A 26,414-nucleotide genomic window follows, 5' to 3' on the forward strand; every position below is an offset into this window, starting at 1 on the left:
ATTGCTGGTTCTCCATAGTTGTAGTTGATCGGACCAATCACAACTCTTTGTGACCCAGGTGTTACATATTCACACTTGTTGGTTGTTTTATGAAGCTGTTCGTAAGTTACGAACGACTGGTGATCATTTCTTGTGGTAAATGATAGACATCAGATTCTGTTAAATTTGTGCTTTTCAACTGTGTGAATGGCATATTCACCACTGGCGTAAATCCTTGCGTCACACAATTTTTTTCAGGGGGTGATTTATTATACCCCCTTCCTTGAATAGCCTGAATAATAAATATAAAATTCAAGTAAATAGATTTTAATGTGAATTTCGAATTTTCTTTGGTATCATCAGAGCGACTAAAAATCTATAGGTTTTGAGGCAGAAAACAATAAAATATATGAAAAATTAACCTAACCCCTTTTGACAAATGAGTTCTTCAGAAGAGTTTGGTTGCAAAAGGGGTTCAGTCCACTCCAAGAAAATCATTTTTTTATTCTCCCATATTGCAATATTCTTATGCGAAACTGCATTTTGGGTATAAAAGGAATCTATCCGTCGTCATATTTTTTTTAATATTCTTTAAAAAAAAAAAATCTTCGTGGACCTAACCCCTTTTGCAACCAAACTGAAATTAATGGACCTTACCCCTTTCGAAAAAAAATCTTTGCCATTTTTGTTCACTTTTTAATGGAATTTCAGGTATTCTTTGGTATAAAAATCTATACATTGAGACAAGAAGAAAAAAAATCAAATTTGATGAAAAATGGACCTCACCCCTTTTGCAACTAATCTCTTCCTATATTGCATCTCGTCAGCAAAAGAAACAACGAATTCTGTTGGAAGGAACTTGCCTGGTAGAAACCTGATATATACAAATCCTCGAGGGAAAAGAGGAAATGCTGCGCCATGATTAAAGAAAAAAGGAAATAGTTAACAGAAACACCGTTCAGGAAGAATCCCTTTTTTCACAAAATATGGATTTTTATATTTATTGGATCTTCTTCAAAATTAGAGTTCAAAAATAGTACCAACGTTTCCTCCAATTATAGTGACAGGAAAGACATGACGGTAAAACATCCCGGTACATCCTTCTTCCTCCTATGAAATAAACACTCTTCTTAGTGTACCTGTCCTTAAAACGTACATGTATAATGATAGGAATTGCGCTCGTTTATCTAACTGACTCCAACCGTCATTCGCCTCACTCACATATCATTGCTTTAACTGGTTGCTCCTCGAAGTAAACCAAGTACCATTATAATTTCTTTCGCATTTAGTGAACTTATCCATAGCAGAGGAGATATGGCCTGCCAACAGTTTATTTTGTCAGCCGGTGTCCTTGTGTATTTACTTTTACATTTTTGCATGTGTAAGTATATTGTCATCACAGTTAGGGTATATTGTGTTGGTTGTAAGTTTTTGAAATAAGCTACACTTTTAGAAAAAAAACGAAGATATTACAAAAGAACAATTAAAAATTAAATAACCAATTCATTTTGTAAATTGTTGCAACAGAAAAGATTTTCTAACTTTTTTTCTACATTTTTACAGAACAGTTCTGTTTTCAAAGGGGGGGTTACAATAAATTTGTACATTTACACACACCAATGCTTGCAAGGTTACACAGTGCAGTAAGATTACAGGCATTCTCGAGACTCTGCTGCTGGATTTTTTTTTTTAGAAATTGTTTAACAGTGTAGATCCTACCTGCAAGGATTTAAAGGGAAAGTTAAGCCTGGTAATAAGTTGGTTTAATAAAAGCAGAATGGTCAGAAAAAAATATTGGTTTCTTGAAAATTCTCCGAAGAATAAATGATGTTATGGAATTGTTTTAATTTGTGACGTCATACAGTGTGCAACCAGCTCTCCCATGTCATGTATATTCCATACATTCCACCTTTTTTTAACGGAACATGATAAATATTTTTTTTCATAAAAGGGGCATATGAAATGACGTGTCTGAAGATATCATAGTACATTATATCCACAAGACAAATTAAGTCACTTTCTTTTTCTTTGAGAAAATGTTTTTTTGTGGACTTGATATCTAAATGTACATGGAGGAGTTTTCATAAAACCTTCACCAAATATTTTTCTCTGATTTCCTGATTTTATTAAAATCAACTTATATTAGGGTAAACCCTCTATAATTTACATGAAAGCACTCACGCCGAATGATATTATAAATTCAAGATACACATTTGAGTGCAACTTTTGAAAAGTGGACCGAGTTTAATGCCATCGAGAGCATTTCGTTTTTAATGTATCTTCGTTTCATGTATGTTATTAATAGAAAAAAACTTATTGTTAATAGTGTAAATGTATAGAAATACATAATATATATTTTTTATGATAAACACATCGTATCAAGATAACTTTTGTTGACATTGTTCTAGTGGGATGATCGATAATAGATAAATTATTTACAATGTATTTCATTCAAGTAGAGGGAATCGTATAAAATCATGTTCAAGGTCTATTTCTAACCAACATTTATTTCATGTCGGCAGGAACCTGCACTGAAAAATACTTCATTATCATCATGATTTTAATGTTCTTGGCATTATTCTCATAATTATCATTTCTATTTTAAGGAATCATTATTATCATCATTGTTGATAATAATAATAATAATAATGATAATGATGATGATAATAATAATAGGTATTTATATGGCGCCATCTATCTAGAAATATTCTAGCACAAGCAAAATAAATAATGAGAGAGTTTGGATAAGTTTCAATTGCCAATAAGACTTCAGTGTGGATATGAAAGCCTCTGATGATTATATAATTCTCAAATGGGAAATTATTTCAAAATGATGGTGCTGCGACAGAGAAAGCTCGCTCACCATAGGCTCACACATGTTTTGGGAGTCTTAAGAAGATACTGGTGTGAGGATCTCAGGCTACAAGCCGGTGTATAAAGCATGACAAAGTAAATATTTTCGTCCCATACCATTTACAACTTTCCAAGTGAAAATAATTTTTTTTTAATTCTATACACTTCAGGATTGGCAACCGATGTAATTTTTTTAGAATTTGAGAAACGTGTTGATATTGTGGCGCGTCAGTTAAAACCCCGCCAGCTGCACGTATTCTGAGCATGTTGGAGTTTATTGACATTACGTAAGTTTATGTTAAAAAAGAAGAGCATTCCAAATATCTAAACGAGATGCATGTAGTACAAATGAGTGTATAATCATAGCAGCAGATTTATGTTCAAGGACTTTCATAATAATTTTTCAACAAAGATTTCTTAATTGTTTATTGTCATGAAGGATATACCGTGTTAATTGTATATTATCGTCCGAATAGCTTTTGTAAATCTATGCTCATTTATAAATATGTATTATACTAATATACTATTTGCTTCTATTTGATCTTGCGATTACAACTTTATGTTACTACTATGTTGTTTCACTTTTTATATTTTTGGGGAAGATTCTTATTTTCTATGTTTTTATTCTATGCAGGCAGCGATCTTATTTTATATTTATGGTTTAAGATTGGTGCTTAATGATCAAACCATTTATACACGCCAATGGGAGATCTTTTTTTTATTTATTTTTTATAGATCTTTGATATTGTTACTGGAGTGATTTTTGAAAATGCTTCTTTAAGCATAAAAAAGTCATAATTCGTACAAAAGATAATGGTGGTAGGTGTTGCTTTAATCAAAGTTTCCTAGAGTTATCCTCCTTGTTTTTCGTTTGGTAATGCCGAGGAAAATGTCCCAGTCGAGAATCGAACCCCTGGACTCTAGCTGAGAACGCCTTTACCACGTAATACCACAGAGACGGGTTATTGGTTACAGCATGGACTCTACTAAGTAGGGACCATGGTTACAGGAAACGGATCCAATTAACCAAGAATACATTAATAGAAGACATTGTTTCAACCGACAGAGTCTATCAAATACTGAGAAATTTGAAACTGTGATAAAATCTTGAAAAAAATTGTGTATTTTATTTTGTCTCAACCAATCAATCAAAAAAGAATACACCAATCTGAAGAGGTGCATATTCAATTTTGTAAATATATTCTTGGGGTAAACCGCAAATGCAGTAATTTAGCAGCGACAGCTGAAATCGGTAGATATCCAAAAGTCATCCAAATTGCCATAAATATACTTAAATATTGGATTCGAATACGTAATATGGACGAAGATAGTTTGGTTTACAAAGCTTTTGTAGAAAATGTAAGTCTAATGAATAACGGAAACAATTGCTGGCTTAAGACAATTCGGATATTTTTAACATACTAGATATTTGTCGGAAAAATGACACCCCCATACTTGATCTAGAAAATATACCAATTTCCCAAAAAGAATTTATTACAATATGCAAAACATCATTGGAAAGAAGATTCGACGAACAATTTGAATTGGATTTATTTAACGACAGGGACACTAGGGAAGGAAATAAACTAAGAACTTTTAGGCAATTCAAATTCAATATAAGACAAGAAAATTATTTATATTCAATACACAATGTCAATTTGAGAAAAAATATAACCAAGCTCCGACTGAGCGCTCATAATCTACCAATAGAAACATGGAGGTACAAAAGACCGGAGAAGATACCACCTAACCTGAGATTTTGTGAAGATTGTAATTTGAATTTTGTCGGGGATGAGTTCCACATTATAATGAAATGTAACAAATATAAAGATTTGCGTAAAGATTTTTTTGAAAAGATAATTACCTTCAATATTAGGTTTACTGAAATGGAGTGCCAGGAAAAATTTATCTACATCATGAAATTGGAAACTGAAGCCGTGATTAAATTGTTTTGTTCTTTTGTCCAATTGCTATTAGGGGTGATTTCTGAGTACTAAAAATATCAATATATTCGCAATATTTTTACACAACGAGTTTACATGTATTGCCATTTTTCTCATTCTTCCACTCTTTCCCGCTTTCTCCATTTTCGAACTTATTTCCTCTTTATTTCCCTTTCCTCTCTCACTTTCTTTATGTTTTCTTATTCTTTTCTTGGATATCAGTCTCTATATTCATTGTCAAAATATCTATCCGAATGATTCCTATGTTTATTGTGTATATTTGTATATAATTTACAAGTTGTTTTTTTCTTTCTTTTCTTTTCTTTTTGACGAAATACTATTTTGTTTTTGTTTATTTGCTTATATTCCTTGCATTGTATATTTGTCTTGTATCATTTTTTACTTCTTGTTATGAACAAAATATTGACAATTGCCAGTGAAGTTCTAATAAATTCAATTCAAATTCAAATTCACCAATATGTTGTTACATTTCCGTTACCTTCGAATGTTTGATTGCCAGTTTTAATTGTTCAATCGTTGAATCTTTATTAAAACCGTCAACGAAACCCTGCGTATAACAACTTCTCTTTAGATTTAACTTCATTTGTGTTCCCAATTTCTTTCACAAATGTGAGTACTATTATAGGATAGAAATATATTTCAGGAATAAACATTTAAAGGAAATGGAAAAGGAAGTCCTCGACTTTCTGATCCATCCTTCCTTTTTAACAGAGAGGGTTCTATATACATGTATATTTACTTTTCATTTAAAAACATTGTTTTCGCAGCATAATGACTATGGATTGTCCAGTAATATATTTATTTGAGCCAGCCCGAGCCCACTTGGGGTGTTGCACATACCATGGCGGGACTGAGGCCAAACTCACACCGGCTTCATAGCACACCCAGAGGTGGACTTAGTCCAAGCCGGCATTAGCCCGGTTATCATTATTATTATGGGTGATGTTTAAGGATATGTCAAGCGGCCTCTGCAGTAGGCCTCAATTTGCATTCCAGGCATGTGTGACAGGGCCATAGCCTTTGCACATCAATGCCAGTTTCCAAGCACGATGAGCCTGCCTCGTGTGACGTCACCAGAAATGACGTAGTTGTACAACCAATATATTCTTCCCGTAATCAGAATGACATTTTTTTTACTATCTATTTCAAAAACTTAGTTTGGCAGCGTTTCATCAGTTAATTTTGCTTCTACATGCCATTTCCCGTTCATCTCAATAAATATAGGCATAATATCATCAAAGCATGTCTACTCTACATATCCTATCAAGGGTGCGTTTATCCGCCACTTTTTTACCCTAGAATCATGATCTGAATCATGATTCAAATCATGATTCTGCAGAATCACGATTGCGTTTAGTCGAAATTGAATATAATCATGATTAGAATCACAAACATGAACTACGAAAAAAAGGGCGTTTGGAAAGACGTTTCTGCAGAATCACGTACGAAAATGTTCGAATAAACGATATCGTGATTACAATCATGATTCTATGACCTTATTTGGCTACTTTCGGTTTGACTCTTGCCAAGCTCAGGGTGCTCTATATGCTCATTGTATGTACATGATTATGTACTATGCATGCATTTCTTGTCATGTTCAAATTCTGTGTTGGTCATCGCACCGTCCACTACTTTTCATTTTTTGGTCATGTCTTCAACTTCAAGTTCTAGTAAATGAATTAACTGGACAGACAATGATCTCAGTTGTTGTTGAGTATAGGCCTACAGTATCAACATTAAGTTGGATCTACCCTGAAATTCACTTCCGAACACCATTTTGGATAAACTAACAAGATGAATAGAATATGGACCCTATATGATAGAAGTAAACAAAATGAGGTATAGACTGAATTCTGGAAGCAAATGATTTTTCGAGAGCCGAAACACGTGCGAAAAACTTCCTCTGTCAAACTGCGCACTAGTGATGCGCACTGGATTGGCCCGAATCTGAGGAGAAACAGCATTGGAATGAAGGTCGTCTAAACGCTGATTCTGTCATATTGTGATTCATGTTTGTGTTTTGAATCATGATTCAAATCATGATTCAAATCATGATTCTGGCTTGAGGTCGCATAAACGCAGCCCAAGACACTCCGAACATGGGGACTGTCCCACTGCTCAGTGTGCTCAGAGGATTAGCACTAGGTCTGCCGCGAATTTAAGTGTCTGGCCCTCTACGTTAGCCTTATAAAAGGAAGCTTCTCTCTAACCAACCGAACTCAGAAATTCTTTCAGACACCTAAACTTAATTTCTAAATTTCAAAGGATGAAGCATAAACTCAAATTTCCAGAGTCTAGATATCCAAAACAACTACACTAGACCCAAATAGCACTATCAACCACTTTCGATCCGGACTTTGCCTATGATCTGCAAATGTTCCTTTTGCTTTTATGTATCTGATGTTATAACGTTAAACAAAGCCTATACAGGTCTGATGCAACAAGGTTGCAAACATTGGCTATTATATCCTACATAGATTGAATCATGTATAGTGATTGGTTGAAATAGCATCATGTGACCAAATGTATTTCAATTATGATGTTGCGTGACGTCAGACCTCGATATATATTTCGCTGTACCAATATTCTGACGTCATTATTTCAGAAAACTGGATATTTAACTAAACTCTCGGGCGCACCGGCGAGCGAGCTCTCTCTCCCGGGCAAGTCCCGTGATGCGTCGGCGCAGGCACTAATCTGCGTTCCGCTGGCTCGATGAAAAATAGGTAATTTAACGCAAGTAACCGGACTTTCCAAGCTCAAGGCATAGATTCTGTTTATAAATTATCAAAAGTAGGATATAAAACAAATATATCAGGCGTTTCATTCGGAAGCATAGTGGAAATCATTGATCCTCGGCTGGACTGGCAAAACAACTATATTTCCCTCGGGGCTTCGCCCCTCGGGAAAAATAGTATATGACAACCAAGTTGAAAAAACAAGTCATTGGGGTTTTTCCCGTTTGTCCCTTGATCCATTTATATCCAAAACATGAAAATTATTTCAATTTAAAGACATGTACCTTATTTACTCTGAAATGTTAGGAGCCTATCGATAAACTACATGACCATTTTTTTTTCATTAATCTAGGCCTGAAAGCGGCACCAGACGTTTCTTTGCTCTATAGTCGTTTGCCGCGGGAAGGTTTCATTCACATAGACGATGGAGCAAGCAGGGGGCTAGTTTGCGGAGATTTTGTGGATCGCCCAAGTGCTGATGTAATTTGCCGTACACTTGGTTTCACTGGCATGATTGGGATCGACTACTTCGGTCCAGATTTTTTTCCGACAAATTTCTATCTGGAGCCCATTCTTCGTGAGAGATATGTATGCAATGGATCTGAGGATACCATAGCCGGGTGCGTATTAGTGCCTGACACATCGAATTGCAGCAGTGCGGCGTGGATCGTGTGTACGAACAATATAGGTGAGTTTAAGCATGGTTAAAGCATGTGTTACGATTCAAGATAATACAACTATACAAAAAATCAAGTTTATTTTTAGAAAATAGACACTTAATGGAACTTTAATGACCAGGAAAAATATACACAGGGCCTGGGGCGATTTGACCCCCGAAATGCTCAAAAGAACACTGGAAAAAAAAGAAAGGAAAGTACCAATATTGCAGATAAAGGCAATATGTTGTGAAAAAAGCCGCCCATAATAATATATATTCTGTATATACATATATATATATATATAAGACATCAGAAATGCGAAACAAATTCACGAGTAATGCAGTTTTTGAAGTGCCAACAATTAAGTTCTTTTATTCAATCTCCAAATTTTCGGTAGACATCTACCTTCTTCAGGGAAGATTCGTGAATTGTGACAAGTTTGAATGACAGTTGTTTTTATTAAAGCGTGCGCGATCTCAGCGGGACTAGGGTAACCACTGCTAGCTGCGCAAAATGCTGTTATGAATGTATAGTGCGCGCTTTTGGGTAATAGACCATTAATGACGTAAGTTACGTAATAATAAAAGAGCATGATTTAGGTTTCGTAACAATAAAAATATTTCGTAATAATAAGAGTGTCTAACTGAGACCGCGCACGCTGCACATTGCACAGAGAGATCATAATAAACAAGATAGCTGAATTAAGGAAATTAAGGCAAAGAGGAAAAAGATATGATTATCTATAGAATGTGAATGCGTTGAGCCAAGACAGATCTTTGTTGAGGCCACTTTCAAACGTGCGGCTTTTGACGATATGTCTCAGCTCAGCCCATTTCCGTTCCTCTGCCGATCTGTATCCTCCGCCGAAGATGCAGACTTTGATATCTTTGACAGAGTGATTAGGGAGGTTGAAGTGGTCGGCCACTGGAAAGTCCTTTTTGTTTTTGGTGATGGAGCTTTTGTGGTTATTGAATCTGGTGCGAAATTTGGTGCTGGTTTCACCAATGTAAGTGACCCCCGGGCATTTGGTACACATTATGCAATACAAGACATTCTGTGCGTCACATGTGTGGTTAGGGGGGTGGACAGTAAGGGACTGAGAAATTTTTACTGTGCTATCGGTGGTTAAGTAAGTGCACACTTGGCATCGTGGCTTGCCACATCTTTTGTTGCCTTTTGGGGGCGAAGGTTTGGGCAGTTCGCTCCTTACTAGTAGCTTTCTAATGCTAGGAGGCTGGCGTTGTGAGTGAAGGGGAGGATCGCCCATAGCGGTAGAGAGTTTAGGGTCAAGGTTGATATTCGCAGACCATTCCCTCTTTGTGGTTTTGGCAAACCTTTTGGCCTGGGGATGGTATGTAGTAACAAGAGGGATCCTTTCATTATTCCCTTGTTTTGGTTCTGCAGATAGGAGATCCTCTCTTGATTTTTTTCTAATCTGGGTAAGGGCATGGTGGACAAGTCTAGGTGGGTAGCCTCATCTGATGAAAAGTTCACCGAAGTTCGCAGCGTCCGCCTCAAACACTTTGGGGTCTGATGTGATACGTTTGTACCTTAGGTGTTGGCTGTACACAATCGATTTCTTCGTGTGGGATGGATGGAATGAGTTATACTCAAGATAAGAGAAGGAATCGGTTGGTTTGATGTATACACTAGTACTTAACGAATCACCATTCTTAGAAACATTGACATCCAGGAAGTGGATTTTCTCTCTTGAGTTCTCAATGGTAAATTGAATGTTAGGGTTGTGGGCATTGAAAGCATTGTGGAACGATGCCAGATCGTCCTCAGTATGGGGCCAAATCAAAAAGATGTCGTCGATGTATCTGATGTACAATGACGGTTTGAGACTACATTTGGAGAGAAAATCCTCTTCAAGGACAGCCATGTACAAGTTAGCGTACGCTGGTGCCATCTTTGTCCCCATTGCTGTACCTTTGCATTGAAGGTAATACTTCTCATTGAACTCAAAGTAGTTGTGTTTCAGAATGAAATCCACCATGGAGGACAAGTCCTCAATTTCCTGATCGGGAGTACCCTGTTTTTGTATATATATATATATATACAGTGCGTATCAAAAAAAGAGACAGATTTGAAAAGTCTATAAAATTATGATGTCGATATTTTGGTGTCAATAGGTGCTCTGAAGTCTTGCATAAAAATAATGATAAAATAATATACGATGATCGGACTTCTTGCTAATCAACATACTTCCTCTTAAGCTTTTCATTATCTTTGCCATAATTTTCAAATTATGCGGTCAAAATTCATTTTCAAATCTACTTATTTGCTTGAAATGTTCTGTTGTTTCTTTTTAATATGTTCTCTTTTAGCTTTGAATATTCCTTCTTCAAGCAAAAACAATTTATTTTTTCAACCGAAGTATGGGAGAGCGTGTATTTTTTTCAAATCCTTTCATTGTGTGCTACAAAGGTTAAGGTGCATTTTGAACAGTGCCATACAGATGGGCGGGGGCTCGGGGAAGCCCCCCCCCCCCCCCCTGAATAAAAAAAAAGTCATGACCAAGAAAAAAAAGTAGAAAGGAAATAAAAAGATAGAAAGTAAAAAATTATATTATTTTCTGAATATTATGTCAAAATCTAACAAATTTGATATCTTAATAAAAAATGGGAATATTTGCGTGTTGCTCGCTCACAACTTTTTAATACATTTTACCCGATCTGCCATATCAAGCTCCTTCAAAACTGACTCAATACACCATTGCCATTGAAATACATGAATCCCTTCCCGTTTGTTCTGTCAATCATATAATTAAACTTGGTCAAGGAATCAATAACCCCTTGAAAAATGGATTCTTGTCTTTTGAAGGTACAAAAAATAATTTGTTTAACATAATAAAAAGATTTGAATAATTATAAGTTTTCGCAATTAATAATGCAAATCTTCTTGCTTGGGTTGACAAAAAGTCTTCTTTTCCTACTTATGAAGGAAAATTCAACGGTAAAAGTTTACATGAAAAAAAAAACCCAAATAGTTCAAGTAAATAAATAAATTTGTAAATAAAATTTGACAACATAATTCGAAAATTATGGCACAGATAATGAAAAGGTTAAGAGGAAGTCTGGTGATTAGCAAGAATTCTGATCAAGTGATCATCATATCACTCATATTATGCCATTCTGGCACAAGCCTCTTCTTGAACCCCCAACAAAAACGTCCATTGTTCGCTCAAGCATGAACAAAATTTATTTTTAAATTGCATTTTAAAGATAAGATTTCAGAGCATCTATTAACATCAAAATATAGATATCATAATTTGAAACAATATTTTTATAGACTTTTTTAAACTGTCCCGTTTTTTTTTATACGCACTGTATATATATATATATATATATATATATATATATATATATATATATATATATATATATAAATCTGAAGCACATTATTTGAAAGGCTTATTCTAATATACAGTGCGTCCCAGAAAGAAAAAGAAAAGGAAACCGGATTTGTTTTCTGTTTTCTTCAAATGCAAGTGAATTATCATATTTCATTTACATGTACATCATGCAATTCAACTATAAAACGAACACTTCACGCATCATTGAGCAAGACCAGTTTGTATTTTTAATGTCAAAATCAGGTTGCCCAGAAAGAAAAGATTTGGTCGTGATACGACGACAGTGCTTATTCGACGATTGGATTTTGGCATATCTTTTTGTATTCTGAGTTAATTTTCTCTCACTGATCCCTGATATGTGAGTGGATACAGATTCTTACGTGAAAATCGTTTCTGATATGCCTTATTATTTCTTGTTTATGATCTGCCAAGCGTGGAGGATTTGCTAAGCTGTTGGTCCCAAATTAAAGATGAGATTCCGTTCTTACCTTAACTGTCAAATTTGTAGTAAAAAGAAATCTATATCTGAAAAGGGGCTTCCTTCTTTGTTGGATGCACTTTAAATCAGCCAACAAAAGTCTAGACCGAGAAAACTGTTCCTGTGTTAATGATCATGGGAGCTATACACGAACGGACTTGTGGGACAAAAACAGTTTTATCCGACAGATGTTATACAGTAGTAAAAAAATGCTCCCCCAGATACTCCTTGGCAGTCGCTATCGTCGAAACATGTATGTTTTCATTGATGTGCACATATAAGGCGGTGATTATCATTGCATCAAAGGAATGCTGGCGTTAAAAATCAATATATATGTAGGTCCGTGTTGCGAGGATAATTCGTTTCACAACAACTTTCGGGTAAATTTGGTGAATGAGATACATTAAATCAAACCATTGCATTTCAATATTGTCTTCCATAGACGATTTGTTTGAAAATTATTATAAACAATAACACGTTTCTTGGGTTGCTCTTTGACGAATATCTCAGTTTCGAATTGTAGTTCATTGATGCTTTGAAAATTGTTTGATTGAATCGGTCACGTATGCGACAGAAACTTATATAAATAAACTACTTGGACACATTGCAATAAGCTTTCTAAAATTAAGTCTTCTAAAGTCGGGTTTGAGTGTATTTATCGGAAGGCGATAGGATAATTTATGAGGACCCCTCGGTAGACCAGCAGCACCATGATTGATGCTGCTGAGTAGGCCCATCCTCCCGTTTTTCATTTATCAATTCAAATGTATCATTTTATATGTATTGTTATTTGTTTTTTTTAACGGAAACAAATTCAATTCAATTGTGGATATATGTGTTTCTCTTCCAGATTTTATCTTGTTTTCCATGCATATTTTTTCACTTTCAATATATTTTAGTGAGAATAAATAGGACAGATGAAATGATTCCGCAGGGAGTGGTAGAAGTCTATTCTGGTCGTTGGGGTTCTGTCTGCCTTGATCATGGTAGCATGGAAAGCGATGGACATGTCTTGTGCAGGACGATAGACTATCCAGGACTTGTTTCTTGGCGTGGAACCAGTCCAAGGAATCACATTTCAATCTCCGACGTTGCACTGAATTGCACCGGCTCCGAGAAAAGCATCAACGATTGCAGATACAGTGTGGATGTTAGCTCTTGTAGGCGAGTTTTATATATTCGTTGCCAGCCTGCAGGTGTGTGTTTTCACTTGTTTATAATTACTAAAATGATTTAATAATACGAGTGGCTGAGTACGTATTAGATATAACATAATGGCTTATGAATCTTCCACTAAGGAAAAATAAACATGGTAAATATACAGTTAGTAACAGTAATGACAATCATAACATTTATCGATAGTATACAAAATTAGTATCATCTATTTCTAAAAGTCTATGCTTTCAAAATGACTTGTATTGAATATTTTGTTATGCCTTGTTTCAACTTGTTTTTTTTTTCTTCTCCTAAAATGTCCCCCATTCTGTATGTTGATTTGTATGGTCATAATTTGTATGTTTGTTTCGAATAGAATATTGGCAAAAAGTAATGATTTTCCATTAAATTAAATACATTCATAACCGTGACAATGGAAGAATGGGAGGTTTCATTGAAAATAGTAATTTTAGATCTTACTTAATTACGTGACTTTTCTATGAGACCTCCCATTTCTATTCAAATAATTCCATAGATCATCATTAAGGTTGGAAAGGGGTATACTTGACCAAAAAAAGTCTGAAGCATATACACACTTAAAATGTTTTGCGACATACTGTCCACTGTGTTGGATAATGTACGTTGGTAAAAGAAAATATATAATACTATATTCTGGGACAATTATTACCCGATTGGGCAGATTTTAACCAAGTATGTTGCCCAGGGCTGGTTAAAAGTTGGGCCGTTTTTGCCAACCCTTTTTTAGGAGTGTAATATATTTGTTTATTCATTTGTAACGTGTTCTGTAAGGTTGGTGACACCAGGATCGAATTGTAAATGCTGTTATTTCTACAAAGGCTTCGACCTACATTTCATCATTACTTCTACATATTGAGTCACCATCCCTAGTTACCGCACCTAGGCAGTAATATCAGAAGGGTGTTTGGAATATCAACATGTGTATAGGAAAATGGTTATTTTTTCATGTTTTGTGTTTTAATCTACGTATGTATTTTACTGTGTTAATTTGATTATTTTATCTGTAGAGATAGGGTCCCTTCAGCGAAAAAAAAATGGATACCGACATGGCTATTCTGCATTAAGGGTGACGAATAAATAAAATGACTACAAATACTCGTGATCTTCTTTTCAGTTCGGTTGGTTGAAGATGATTGTTCATCAAGAGGAAGAGTGGAAGTCTACAGGAATGGCTCCTGGGGACCTGTTTGTGATGACGATTTTACAATGGAAGATGCAACCCTCGTCTGCCAAATGCTCGGATTAGGCTTTAGAGATGTCCTATCCGGGGACCAGTCTGTGTCCTTAGGATCTTCTCATCCCTCGAAATTGATCAATCCACGTTGCACATTTATGGATACTGATATCAGGAGCTGCCTTCAAGATGGAAATGCAAAATGCACTACATACGCCGCAGTCAGATGCACAGGTTCGATTCTCGATTTTGCCTGATTAAGTCCGTAATTTAAAACAAATAAAGGACCTTCTGGGAGCATTTTATCAGCATTTTTTCCGACACGTCAGATTTGACAACTTTCCATGAATCTTAATGACAGAATATTTATGATAACTATGCACACTTTCGGATTAAAAAGAACTTGCCTGATAAAACGTCCGACAATTCCTGAAATAAGTTAAACGCTCCCCTTATCGGTGTGTTGGCTCAGTTGGTAGAGCGTCTGTCTCAAAACCGGGAGGTCGGGGGTTCAAACCTCGGCCGCGTCAGACCAAAAGACGTTAAAAGATGGGAGTTGCTGCTACCCTGTTTGGCGTTCAACGATTAAAGGGGTAGAGCCTCGTCGATCTGGCGGTGCACAGCGGCTGCCGGGCCCACGATCAATTGGGCAAAGCAAATTTTCGAAAAAAAAATCATTTTACATGCCTTTTTCGAACAATAACATTTGGATTTTTATTTTTTATCGCATTTACTATGCGTCCCCATAATACGATCTTGGAAAGCTTAGAACGTAGTAAAGATTGATGGACAAGCACTAGCGTACCTACGGGGGGGCAGAGGGGGCAGTCTGCCCCCCCTGACGAGCTACAACCCATGCAAAGAACGTATCCCTGCCCCCACTGACAAGCTTGAAGACCTTTATTGCCCCCCTGACGAGCTTGAAGACCTTTTTTTTTGTTTTTTTTTTTTTTGCTTGTCAATTTTTTTTCTTGTACGAAATCCTTCATTTGTGATTGAAGACCTTTTTTTTTTTTTTTTTTTTTTTTTTGCTTGTCAAATTTTTGCCCCCCCTGTGAAAAATCCCAGGTACGCCACTGTGGACAAGGTTAAGTTGTTACAACCATGGAGACTGGTTTTATGAGTTGTTGGGAAATTATGCGACATTTTGAAAGGCCGGAAAATGTGACCAGCACCCCAAAACCAACAATAAATCGCAAAGGAAAATTCTCTGCTAACAGCCAAATTATTAATTAGGTCATCAGAACGCAAAATAAAAAAGTTGTGTATCTGAAAAAAATTATTCTCTTTCTCCCTTCTGCCAAAATTTGAAGTAATAAGTTGACTAATTTTTTAATGAAAGGAAAGAGTTTCTTTGACACCCTATTTTGCAGACTACTTAATATTCCCATGAACGGATAAGTTCTCCCCGGCATAAAGTTGATTTGAATAAAAAGAAAAAAACTAAATCAAACAAGTATGACAATGAAAGCTTCATCAAAATCGGATGTAAAATAAAGACAGGTGATATTTTTGAGTTTCGCTTAATTTCACAAAAAAAGCTATATGCACATCCCGGTTGGTATGCAAATATATTGACTGATGACGTCACCCACTCACTATTTCTTTTGTATTTTCTTACATGAAAAATGAAATATTCCAATTTCCCCGTCATTGTTTTGCGAAACAAGTTTTATTCCTCCCTGAGCATGTGAAATTACTATTGTTTTAACATTTTGTAGCTCAGTCAAGTTTATCCTTATTGTCAACTATTGTTTCAATTCTTATCTACCCAAGGTAACAATAAGTAGGTAACGATACCTCCCATTGGCTAGACAGAGCTGCATTCGAAAGTTTGTTTAATTCATTCAACAATTCATTCTGGGTTTAAGAGTCCATTTGGAACACTTGATAAAAAAAAAATTACTGAATGGATAACAATGAGCAGATTGAAAAGAGCTTTACTTCGCAAAGGGTACATTTCGTTTGAAAAAGAGGCATTGTTTTCCGATTTGAAATTATGTGGGTGTAAGTGCTCCCCCCCCCCCCCCCCCCCCGCGGTTCCTTAGTTCTTGAAATAGCATTGTCTTCTTAATTTTTGAAAAATTATAATTTACGTTAAATGTTTGTCATTCATCCTGCTCATGATAGTACAATGTTATCTACTAAAAAGTCTACATAGTAAAAGCATATAGAAGGAGCACTTCTCCAAGTGCGTGGTTTTGATCATTTTTTTATAATATGACTAGCTATGAACTGTACTTCTTTTTACCAAGGTATGCATTGAGATTATCTTATTAGACATTAATTATGTGTGTTTCCTTATTTTGCAGATCCTCTGAATGAATGCCCATCGGAGACAGGTAAGTTCTATATACTTGAATGAATAGTATATAACATTTTATCAGGAGGGAAAATATAATACTGAGGACTTGATCCAAATCAAACAATTATGTCCGTCATCATACAGAATATCATAATTATGCTCATGATTAATATTATTCTGTTTTCTCTACGCACCGGGTAGCAACATTTGCCAGAAACGATATATGTTATATTATTATTATTATTATTGTTATTATTGTTGTTGTTGTTGTTATTCTATGCCACAAATCAGTATCGAGTGTATTTTCTGTAGACCATCTTCAACTGATTCAAACACATTGGGAGTGACTAGATACCGTTTTGGTTCTTCACAAAAAGGTTTATATCCGATACCATGGACAGTACATCGTAAATTTACCATGCCGAAGCCCATGCACCGCAGACTACACGATCCGAATTGAATTTGCTTTTATTCCTCCAGGCATGTCAGGTATTCGATTTGTATAATTTTTCAACTAATCGGAACACTGATCTTCAAAATGTTTTAGTCTGTATTGTTAAATTCAGATTTAAATGAAAAATTTATTTGAAATCGGATCGCAACGGATCGTGAAGTATGCTCCGAGCTACGGAGCCTGCCAGGTGACATGAAAGAGAACAAATTCTCCGTGGATTATTTCGTTCCCTCGAAATATCATTTCGTTCCCACAAAATGTTATTTCGTTCCCATGAAATAATATTTCGTTCCCACGAAATGTCATTTCTTTCCCATGAAATAATTCGTTCCCTCGAAATAAATATTTCATGGCAAAGAAATAATATTTCGAAGTAACGAAATGATTATTTCGTGGGTACGAAATAATATTTTCGAGGGAAGGGAATAATCCACGGAGAACTATTCTCTTCATGTCACTTGGCGGGCTCCGTCCCGAGCTTTTTTTAATGTGTTATGTTTCAGACATTTTTTTTTTAATTTAATTTTTCTTGTTTTGATCAACAAAAAGGTAAGGACATGTGGAAATAACAGACCTTCCACTTTATGGTCCCGTTTCATAGAACCTTTTAGGCCTATAATAATAAATTTGCCATAACATTTCAAGTTGCTGATAGTAAATTTGTTATACGCTGTAAAAAATGAAGTGCTAATTTAGCTCTTACCGTGCTTGTATAGTGACTGCACTACGAGTGCTGATTGTTTAGTTCAAATTTAAACTAGAAAACCAGCACTCGTAGTGCAGTCACTAATATACAAGAACTTTAAGTGCTAAAATAGCACTTCAATTTTACAGTGTAAAATTGTTTATTTCTTCACTTTAACAAGTCTTTCTGAAACGGGACAGTCAAACATTTTTCGCTGCTATTTTCATGAAAACGAAAATTCATATTTTATAGTTCGAAATAGACATGAAATTAAATACTAAAAAAATTAGGTTTGACCAATTGATCGTGGGCCCGGCAGCCGCTGTGCAGCGCCAGATCAACGAGGCTCTATCCCTTTAACCGTTGAACGCCAAACAGGGTAGCAGCAACTCCCATCTTTTAACGTCTTTTGGTCTGAGGCGACCGGGGTTTGAACCCCATTTACTCCCTCAGAGAGAGGAGAAATGCTAAAAAGCTGCTTAATCTACTTGATATACTAGTTTTACCCTTTGATCAGGGAAGTTGGAGTTACCTCTCACTTCCCTGTTCCGATCGATCTTCTTAATACCTCATTCTCATTGTCGTACAATCTTTACGAATGATACGAAGTGGAAGCGTCGTGGTGTAGCGGTTCTGACTCTCGCCTTGTAATCAGAGGGTCGTGTGTTCGAATCCCACCATGGCCTAGCGTCCTTTGGCAAGGCGTTAATCCACACTTTGCCACTCTCCACCCAGGTGTTAAATGGGTACCCGGTAGGATGTGAAAGCCTATATGTAGTATGCCTAGCAATTGAGTCTTGGAACTCTTGTTGGAATGCTCCCCAGGGAGTGGAGAAGGTGCATACATTGTATGCGGGCATGCAAGGATCCGATAACCGGGGTAATAATATGTCTGTAAAGCACTTAGAGACGTCGTTCCGATGTATTAAGCGCTATATAAATGCGGAATATTATTATTATATTATTACGAAAGCCACGATTGGCTTTCTTATCATATCGCGGAAATGTTTGAACCATTCAAAAATTAGCTGCTATCAATACGATTGCCAAGACTAATCTGATATGATCCGTTACGATCTGAGAAGATCACTACGATTACTCCACGATTAAGTACGACGTTTGAATCGTGTCGCAAATCGCGACAGTCTATGGGAAATAGGTTTTAAGAAACATTCCTATGCCGGACAAATTGGGAATCCCCACCTAACGGTTGTAAACATGTTAAATGGACTTTTCTATATTGATTAAGACCGTCGTTTTTTTCATATAGACGTAGGCTCTTCACTATCCTGGACTTCTAATGGGGATTCAAGTTTTTCACATCCGTCATCGGAACCTTCCACTACTCTTAGAACCCAATCAATGCCATCTATGGTATCACAAACTACTCAAGCAAGCATGTCTACGGGTGAGTAAATTGACATTCAGAAATTTAATTTGTCTATTTTTATATATTCACCGGTATGACCAGTAGCGTATCTAGGATTTTCCACAGGGGGGGGGGGGGCAAAACCGTCCGCCAAAAAAATTGACAAGCAAATAAAAAAAAAAAAAAGGTTTTCAAGCTCGTCAGGGGGGGCAAAAAAGGTCTTCAAGCTCGTCAGGGGGGCAAAAAAGGGTCTTCAAGCTCGTCAGGGGGGTCAGGGATACGTCCTTTGCATGGGTTGTGACTCGTCAGGGGGGGGGGGCAGACTGCCCCCCCCCCCCCGTAGGTACGCTAGTGGGTATGACCATTACTGTTCCGTTTCAAAGATTTGGATCTGAATTTACCAGTGTCTCAAAATCATTTTAGCCCCCCTCCCCACCATTCTAGCGAAACGGGATACAATGTTTACAACCTTATTACCTTTTTTTGATATCCCTAGTACACGTTTTGTTTAACCAGTTACCAACCCTATTTTTCGCAGTTTGAAGTTTGATTTTATTTAGTCACAAACATGAGACTGCATTTAAAAAAAAATCTCTGTACCTTTTTAGGAATCCATTTAGAGGTGTAAAATCATAATCAAAAGGGAAAAAAATGAGTTATCAGAGAGGACCCATTAAAAAAAAAACTCTTGGTGCAAGAAATAATTGTATAGATCATTGTTACATATTGCATTATTAAGTAAAACTACAGGCTTCAATTTTACATGAATTTTACCAAATTATCAGGGGCGGCGTCCCATAATTTTCAAGAGGAAAAGGAAGGAAGAAAAATTGAAATAAAATTGGAATAAACAAGAATATAAAAGTGAGAGATATGGATTGTTAAAAACACTAATAGTCCTATAATTCGTTAAAAAAATATAATATTTAGGATGATAAGAATCCATTTCATGATAAAAAAAAAAGTGCATAAGATATACCGTTAATAGGTCTAAAATCTAAACAAATTTCAGCTCGGGCTTCGTGCTTGCAATTATTATATATATTGAGACACATCTTCTTCTTTAGGTAACACTGCCATGACATATGCCCATTAAATGTATACGGTCCATTATAAATATAAACAAGTTCAAGTTAAATTTCATTTACTCCAATCATTCAAGAGACATATTGCACAGTCGGACTAGAATTACAATAAGACATGAAAAGTTTTGAACCCCATAGAAGCAGAGCTTGTGAAAGGAGCCCCTTAATGAAAAAAAAATAATAATAAAACAAAGTAAGTTATATACAACATTACAAGAAGAATATTTGAAAAAAATAAGAAATAAGAAAATACACAGATAAATCCGCACACAAAAAACACACCCGCACTCCCATACACATCCGCTAGCACAGGCACACACATGGTTTTTCAAGATTCAATTCAAGGTTTCTTTTAATCTCCCAAATACCTATTTTCGACACGAATTTTTTAATATAGGCAATGTTGGACTGCATCCGACTTTTTTTTTCCAAATCCATGTAAAAATATATAAAATGACCATATGATTGCGATTGTTTGCATGGTCAGCCTCCCACTTTTTGCTCAGCCCCCCCCCCCACTTTGAAAACCGTTCCGCGGCCCCTGTCTGATGCTTCTTGGTAACTACCCCCCCCCCCAAAAAAAAAAAAAAAAATAATAAATAAATAAAATAAAATAAATAACTAAATAATAATAATAATAATAATAATAGAAAAAAAATATAAAAAACAAATATATAAAAATAAAAATCACAACCTATCACAAAAAGAATTCAAAGCAGTTTTTGTTCGTGCAAATGGTTGGTGGATAAGAATTCTCTGACGCGCCTTGTAAATATTGACGTTTGAGTAAACAAATACATGTTTGTTAATCATTCAAAGCCCTAAATGAGCTGTAAAACACTCTCTTCTACAGTTTGTCCTGATGAATTTTAAGTTGGACACCATTATCCTGCAAACGGTATCAATATTCCATTTTCGTGACTTATGTACCCCTTCCACTTGAATAAAAAAAATACTGGTTACAGGCCTGTGCTCATGCATGAATAAAAAGTGTCCTTAAACAGTTACATTATCAGGATGGTACGTGTATATCATAATATACATGTACCATCCTGACAATGTGACTATGCAGGAGGGAGATGTCATTGGTCATGCAAAATTGCTTTTTCGTCCCTCAAACACACTCCCATACACACCCTCACACACATATACATTTTTTTCTTCGTGGCAGGGAGCGACTGCTTTAAGCTTTGAAACTTTTTCTGCAGTATTTGTCTTTATTATTTTTACATTCAAATGCATCTAATATGTTTGTTAATTCATATAGTACGACTGGTCAACGGAAATACTTCAGACGAAGGGAGAGTTGAGGTTTACGTCAATGGAACATGGGGTACTGTGTGTGATGACTCATGGGATGATACTGATGCTACAGTTGTCTGTCTAAGTCTTGGATTGAGTCCTGGTACCGCACGAATGAACGCTTACTTCGGACAAGGTTCAGGTGATATCCTTCTAGATGGGGTATTATGTGTTGGAAATGAAACTAATCTGCTCGATTGTTCTCATCGTGGAATCGGCGTTCATGACTGTTCACACTCTGAGGATGCGGGAGTAGTCTGCTCATCAGGTATTCACAAAACATTTTTAAAATGTTTTGTGAATCGTATCACCCTAACAGCTGGTAAAATTTTTACCAGCTGTTAGGGTGATACGATTTCATCGTCTATAATTTGATCGGTTTAAAATGCTTCTCCATATTATTATTATTATTTATTCGGCATAAACAAACACATAAACAACATATACAAACAATAGGAATAGGAGAGTCACATGGATGCCGGGAAAGGAAAAAGATTAACTAAATAACTATAACCCGAAGGTCTTCCTTTGCAATCCATGTGACTTTACAAAGATAACATACATGTAATACAAAATAGTAAAATACAACTATATAGTTGTTGAAGATGACAACAAATTAAATTAGAATAAAAAATAATAGTGTCAACCTGGGTAGAAGTAGAGCTCACAAGAAAAAAAAATATGATTTCGAATAATAATTAAATGTGAGCACGTGCCCAGATTGACACAAATTGAATGAAGAGGGCGCTGTGCAATACATGATGTAGCATGCATGTATACAAAATGATTGGCATATAAATTAAGTTTGATTAGACCCTATACATGTAGGCTGAAAAGCCAACATTATGATCGAGACAAGAAATTACTCCCCCCCCCCCCGCCCGCAATATATGACCAAAAGCAAGTTTTACAAATTCATTGATGTATACTGAGAATAATTATGATCAATGTAAGGAATTTGGAACAAATAATTCAGAAAAAAAACACACACGTCAGAGTCTCATGTACACTGCAACATAAAGCTTACAAAAATCTGGAAAGCTGTCAGAGCTTAAATTTAAATTACTTGAAGAATAAAATGAGTTTACATTCAACCGGTTGATAATACATGTTGTTTTAATTTATTAAGCCAGGTGTGAAAGGACAGTAGTACAATATCTACCTTTAAAGTAGAAGGTAGTGAATCCCACACACGAGGAAATGTATGAATAGCAGAACCATGCAATCTTTGGGTGCGAGCTTTTAGATGTTTGAATTGAATCACTTCAAAATATCTGGGATTAACATGGATATTATAACATGATATTCTATTCTTGATAGAAAAATAATCCTTTGTAATTTTGGTAAAGTGAATCTCTGTTAACGTCAATCAAGCTTTCGCCAATGGGGGGGGGGGGGGCGAAACAATTTGAAAGGGTAGTTCTAACAGTCAATTCTTAGCTTTATTCGTTTAAAGCAACATACATACGTTTAATCTGATAAGCCCTAATTAAATATTGCGACCGCGAAGCGCGAGTTAAATTTTTAGAAATTTCATGTATTATGTTCTGAAGATATAACATTCCGGGGGAGCGTTTCATCAACATTTTTGTCCGACATGTTGTCAGATCTGACATCTTTCCTTGATTTTGATTGGCTGATAAGCAATGATACTATGGTAACTGTCGGATAAAATAGGACTTGTCGGATAAAACGTCTGACAAGTCCTTTCATGAAACGCTCCCCAGGTAATGTTTGTTATCCTGACCAAGATGCGTTTTTAACAAGATAATTTGGGACCTTTCGCAATCCTCACGGACGCTAATATTAGGGTCCCCTAACACAAAAGTTAACGCTTAATCATACACTTGATTTTTAAGATTGAATGTGCATTATAGTCAATAGAATCAAACGTAGAAAACTGCTCTACAATCAATGCTAAACTTTGTGTTACAGGGGGGTTACAGGCCCTACAGATCTGCTTTTCGTGTGCAAAATCCTTTTCTGCGACACTCGCACCATACATAGCATGTATATTACGACTGATGGTTTGAGATATTCGAAATGAAGACCTAAAATAGATTATGACATGGATAAGAAAGTGGTTTTTCAAACAAATCGAGTAAATATTGAGTGAGGAAAAACTTACTGAATGAAGGCTTAGATATAGATCATTACAGTCCATCGAATCGATATTACATTTAATGTGGATTATTGGTGTATCACTGGCAATTGATTTCATGGGTCAGATCAACCTCTCCAGCCGAACATTTCGCGTGAGTTGATATGTGCACACCATTTGAACTCGTTTCTTTTTGTTTCTTTTGTTTCTTTTGTTTATTCCTTCTACACAAACGATATGCCTCTCGCACACGATGTAATGGGCATTATGTTTTACTTCCCCCAGAAATGGGGATTAGATTCAAATTCCGGGGGGACCACTTCCATTAATGAGTGGATACCAGGCACGACCATGGGGTTTCGAAAAATACCCTAAACAAGCTGGGAAGTAATTCTTTTCCAGATTATGAAAATGCATCTCTTAACAAGAATTTGGCTTGTGAAACCTTACAAGTATTGGATATCCCTTTTTTGTCAGCATTTTAAACATCGTTTTGACACCCTTATAACGTTACATAGGCCTATACGTAACGTACCTGCCCACTCTGTCCCCTTTTACGCGTGGTCGCTCCTGGTATCCACTAATCAATGGAAGTGGGCCCCCCGGGCGGCCTCTCGAGCTCTAGTAGGAGTCAAATGTGGCTTTGGAAAGTCGTCCTCAATGAGATATATCACTGTTACCATAGTAGCAACCAAGATTTTGCACACGAAACGCATATTGAATGTTTCCGTCGCAGATGCGAAACGAAAAAAAATCTCATGTCACACAATTTGCATTGCAGGACGACCATGATGACGGGCCCAAAAAGTCTCTTCCAAAATCAACTAACGTCGTAAATAAGCGTGCGCGTCCTCAAACGAAAGGTCCGGAATTACTGCGAGCACGAAGCGCCAGCAGAAATGTTTAATATACGTTCTGGCCTGATCGAAATTTATTTGTTTATATTATTTATCAACAAATATTTATACAGGGTAAACAGATCAGCGAAATTGCTGTTTTAAATCAATGTCTTGATTTTAAAAGACGAATAATGCGAGCGCGAAGCCCGAGCTGATTAAATAGACAATCCGACCTTAATTAAAAATGCAGTTGCTTGCAATTTGCGTTCACGCGTTTACAGCACTGCGGCCGCGCTGTGCATGTCTACACAATTCATGTATACATGTATATTATATGAATAGTGTACAATGTATTGTACAATATACTAGATTATATCGTCGGCGTTCATCCGAACCGTCGTTTCAGTCAATTTGGGTCCAAAAAGTCCTATTCTATTCATAACTGTATTTCTAGGCAGCAATTTTTTTTTGGTTTTTGAGATATGAGGAGATTTTCACGGCGATGCCATACAAATTTTTAATAAAATGCGCAAATCCCATTGGAAAACCTGTACAGAGCGATACGACGTTTTGACTGATTGCGATTCCAATGCACGCGGTCAACCAAACTGTCGTATCGGCCACCTGCACTGCATTGACTTTGCACGTGAAAAGCTATATGACGTTTTGACTGATTGCGCACTTCCCCGTTCCGATCGATCTTCCTAATACCTCATTCTCGCTGTCGTACAATCCTTCACGAAAGCCACGATTGACTTTCCTAACAGATCGCGGAAATGTTTGAACCATTCAAAAATTAGCTGCTATCAATACGATTGCCAAGACTAATCTGATATGATCCGTTACGATCTGAGAAGATCACTACGATTACTCCACGATTAAGTACGACGTTTGAATCGTGTCGCAAATCGCGACAGTCTATGGGAACTAAGTATTAAGAAACATTCCTATGCCGGAGAAATTGGGAATTCCCACCTAACGGCTGTAAACATGTTAAATGGACCTTTCTATATTGATTAAGACCGTCTTTTTTTCGTATAGACGTAGACTCTTCATCCTCCTTGATTTCTAATGGGGATTCAAGTTCTTCACACCAGTCACCGGAACCTCCCACTACTCTTAGAACCCAGTCAATACCATCTATGGTATCACAAACTACTCAAGCAAGCATTTCTACGGGTGAGTATATTGACATTCAGAAATTTTATTTGTCTCTCTTTATATATTCACCGGTATGACCATTACTATTCCGTTTCAAAGATTTGGAACTGAATTTATCAGTGTCTCAAGGTCATTTTAGCCCGGGATACAATGTTAACAACCTTATTCCCCTTTTTTGGTATCCCTAGTACACGTTTTGCTCTACCAGTTACAACCCAATTTTTCGCAGTTTGGAATTTTATATTAGATAGTCACAAATATGAGACTGCATTTTTTGTTTTTAATTTTTAATGTACCTTTTTAGGAATCCATTCAGAGGTGTAAAATCAGAATCAAAAGGAAAAAATTAGAGTTATCAAAGAGGCCCCATTCCAAAATTACGAACTTATTTTTTAAACAACTCTTGATGAGAGAAATAATTGTATGGATCACTGTTACATATTGCATTATTAAGTCAAACTACAGGCTTCAATGTTACAAGAAGTTTACTAGATTTTCAGGGGCGGCGTCCGATAATTTTCATGTAGTAAAACATGTGGAAACAAGAAGAAAAGAAAGGAAAAAAAATGAAATGGAAATGGAATAAACAAGAATATAAAAGTGAGAGTTGTGGATTGTTAAAAAACAAATAGTCCTATAATTCGTTACATAAAGAAAATATAAATATTTAGGATGAAAAGAGTCCATTTCATGGTAAAAATTGCATAAAACAAACC

The 26,414-nt window shown here is 36.1% G+C and overlaps 1 protein-coding gene across 1 annotated transcript in view; it reads left to right on the forward strand.

Annotated features, from left to right (window-relative positions):
- The first annotated feature begins 1,102 nt into the window (after window positions 1-1,102).
- LOC129274759 (deleted in malignant brain tumors 1 protein-like) overlaps window positions 1,103-26,414 on the forward strand; it is a 72,853-nt gene continuing 47,541 nt past the window's right edge. Inside the window, exons 1-8 of the mRNA XM_064108511.1 lie at window positions 1,103-1,360; window positions 7,887-8,222; window positions 12,929-13,225; window positions 14,338-14,631; window positions 16,710-16,739; window positions 19,112-19,249; window positions 21,563-21,865; window positions 25,579-25,716. Coding sequence (XP_063964581.1) covers window positions 1,294-1,360; window positions 7,887-8,222; window positions 12,929-13,225; window positions 14,338-14,631; window positions 16,710-16,739; window positions 19,112-19,249; window positions 21,563-21,865; window positions 25,579-25,716 — 1,603 coding nt within the window. The 5' untranslated portion in view covers window positions 1,103-1,293. The remainder of the gene's footprint in view (window positions 1,361-7,886; window positions 8,223-12,928; window positions 13,226-14,337; window positions 14,632-16,709; window positions 16,740-19,111; window positions 19,250-21,562; window positions 21,866-25,578; window positions 25,717-26,414) is intronic.

Source organism: Lytechinus pictus, chromosome 13 (genome assembly GCF_037042905.1).
Source record: "Lytechinus pictus isolate F3 Inbred chromosome 13, Lp3.0, whole genome shotgun sequence".
NCBI lineage: Eukaryota > Metazoa > Echinodermata > Echinoidea > Temnopleuroida > Toxopneustidae > Lytechinus > Lytechinus pictus.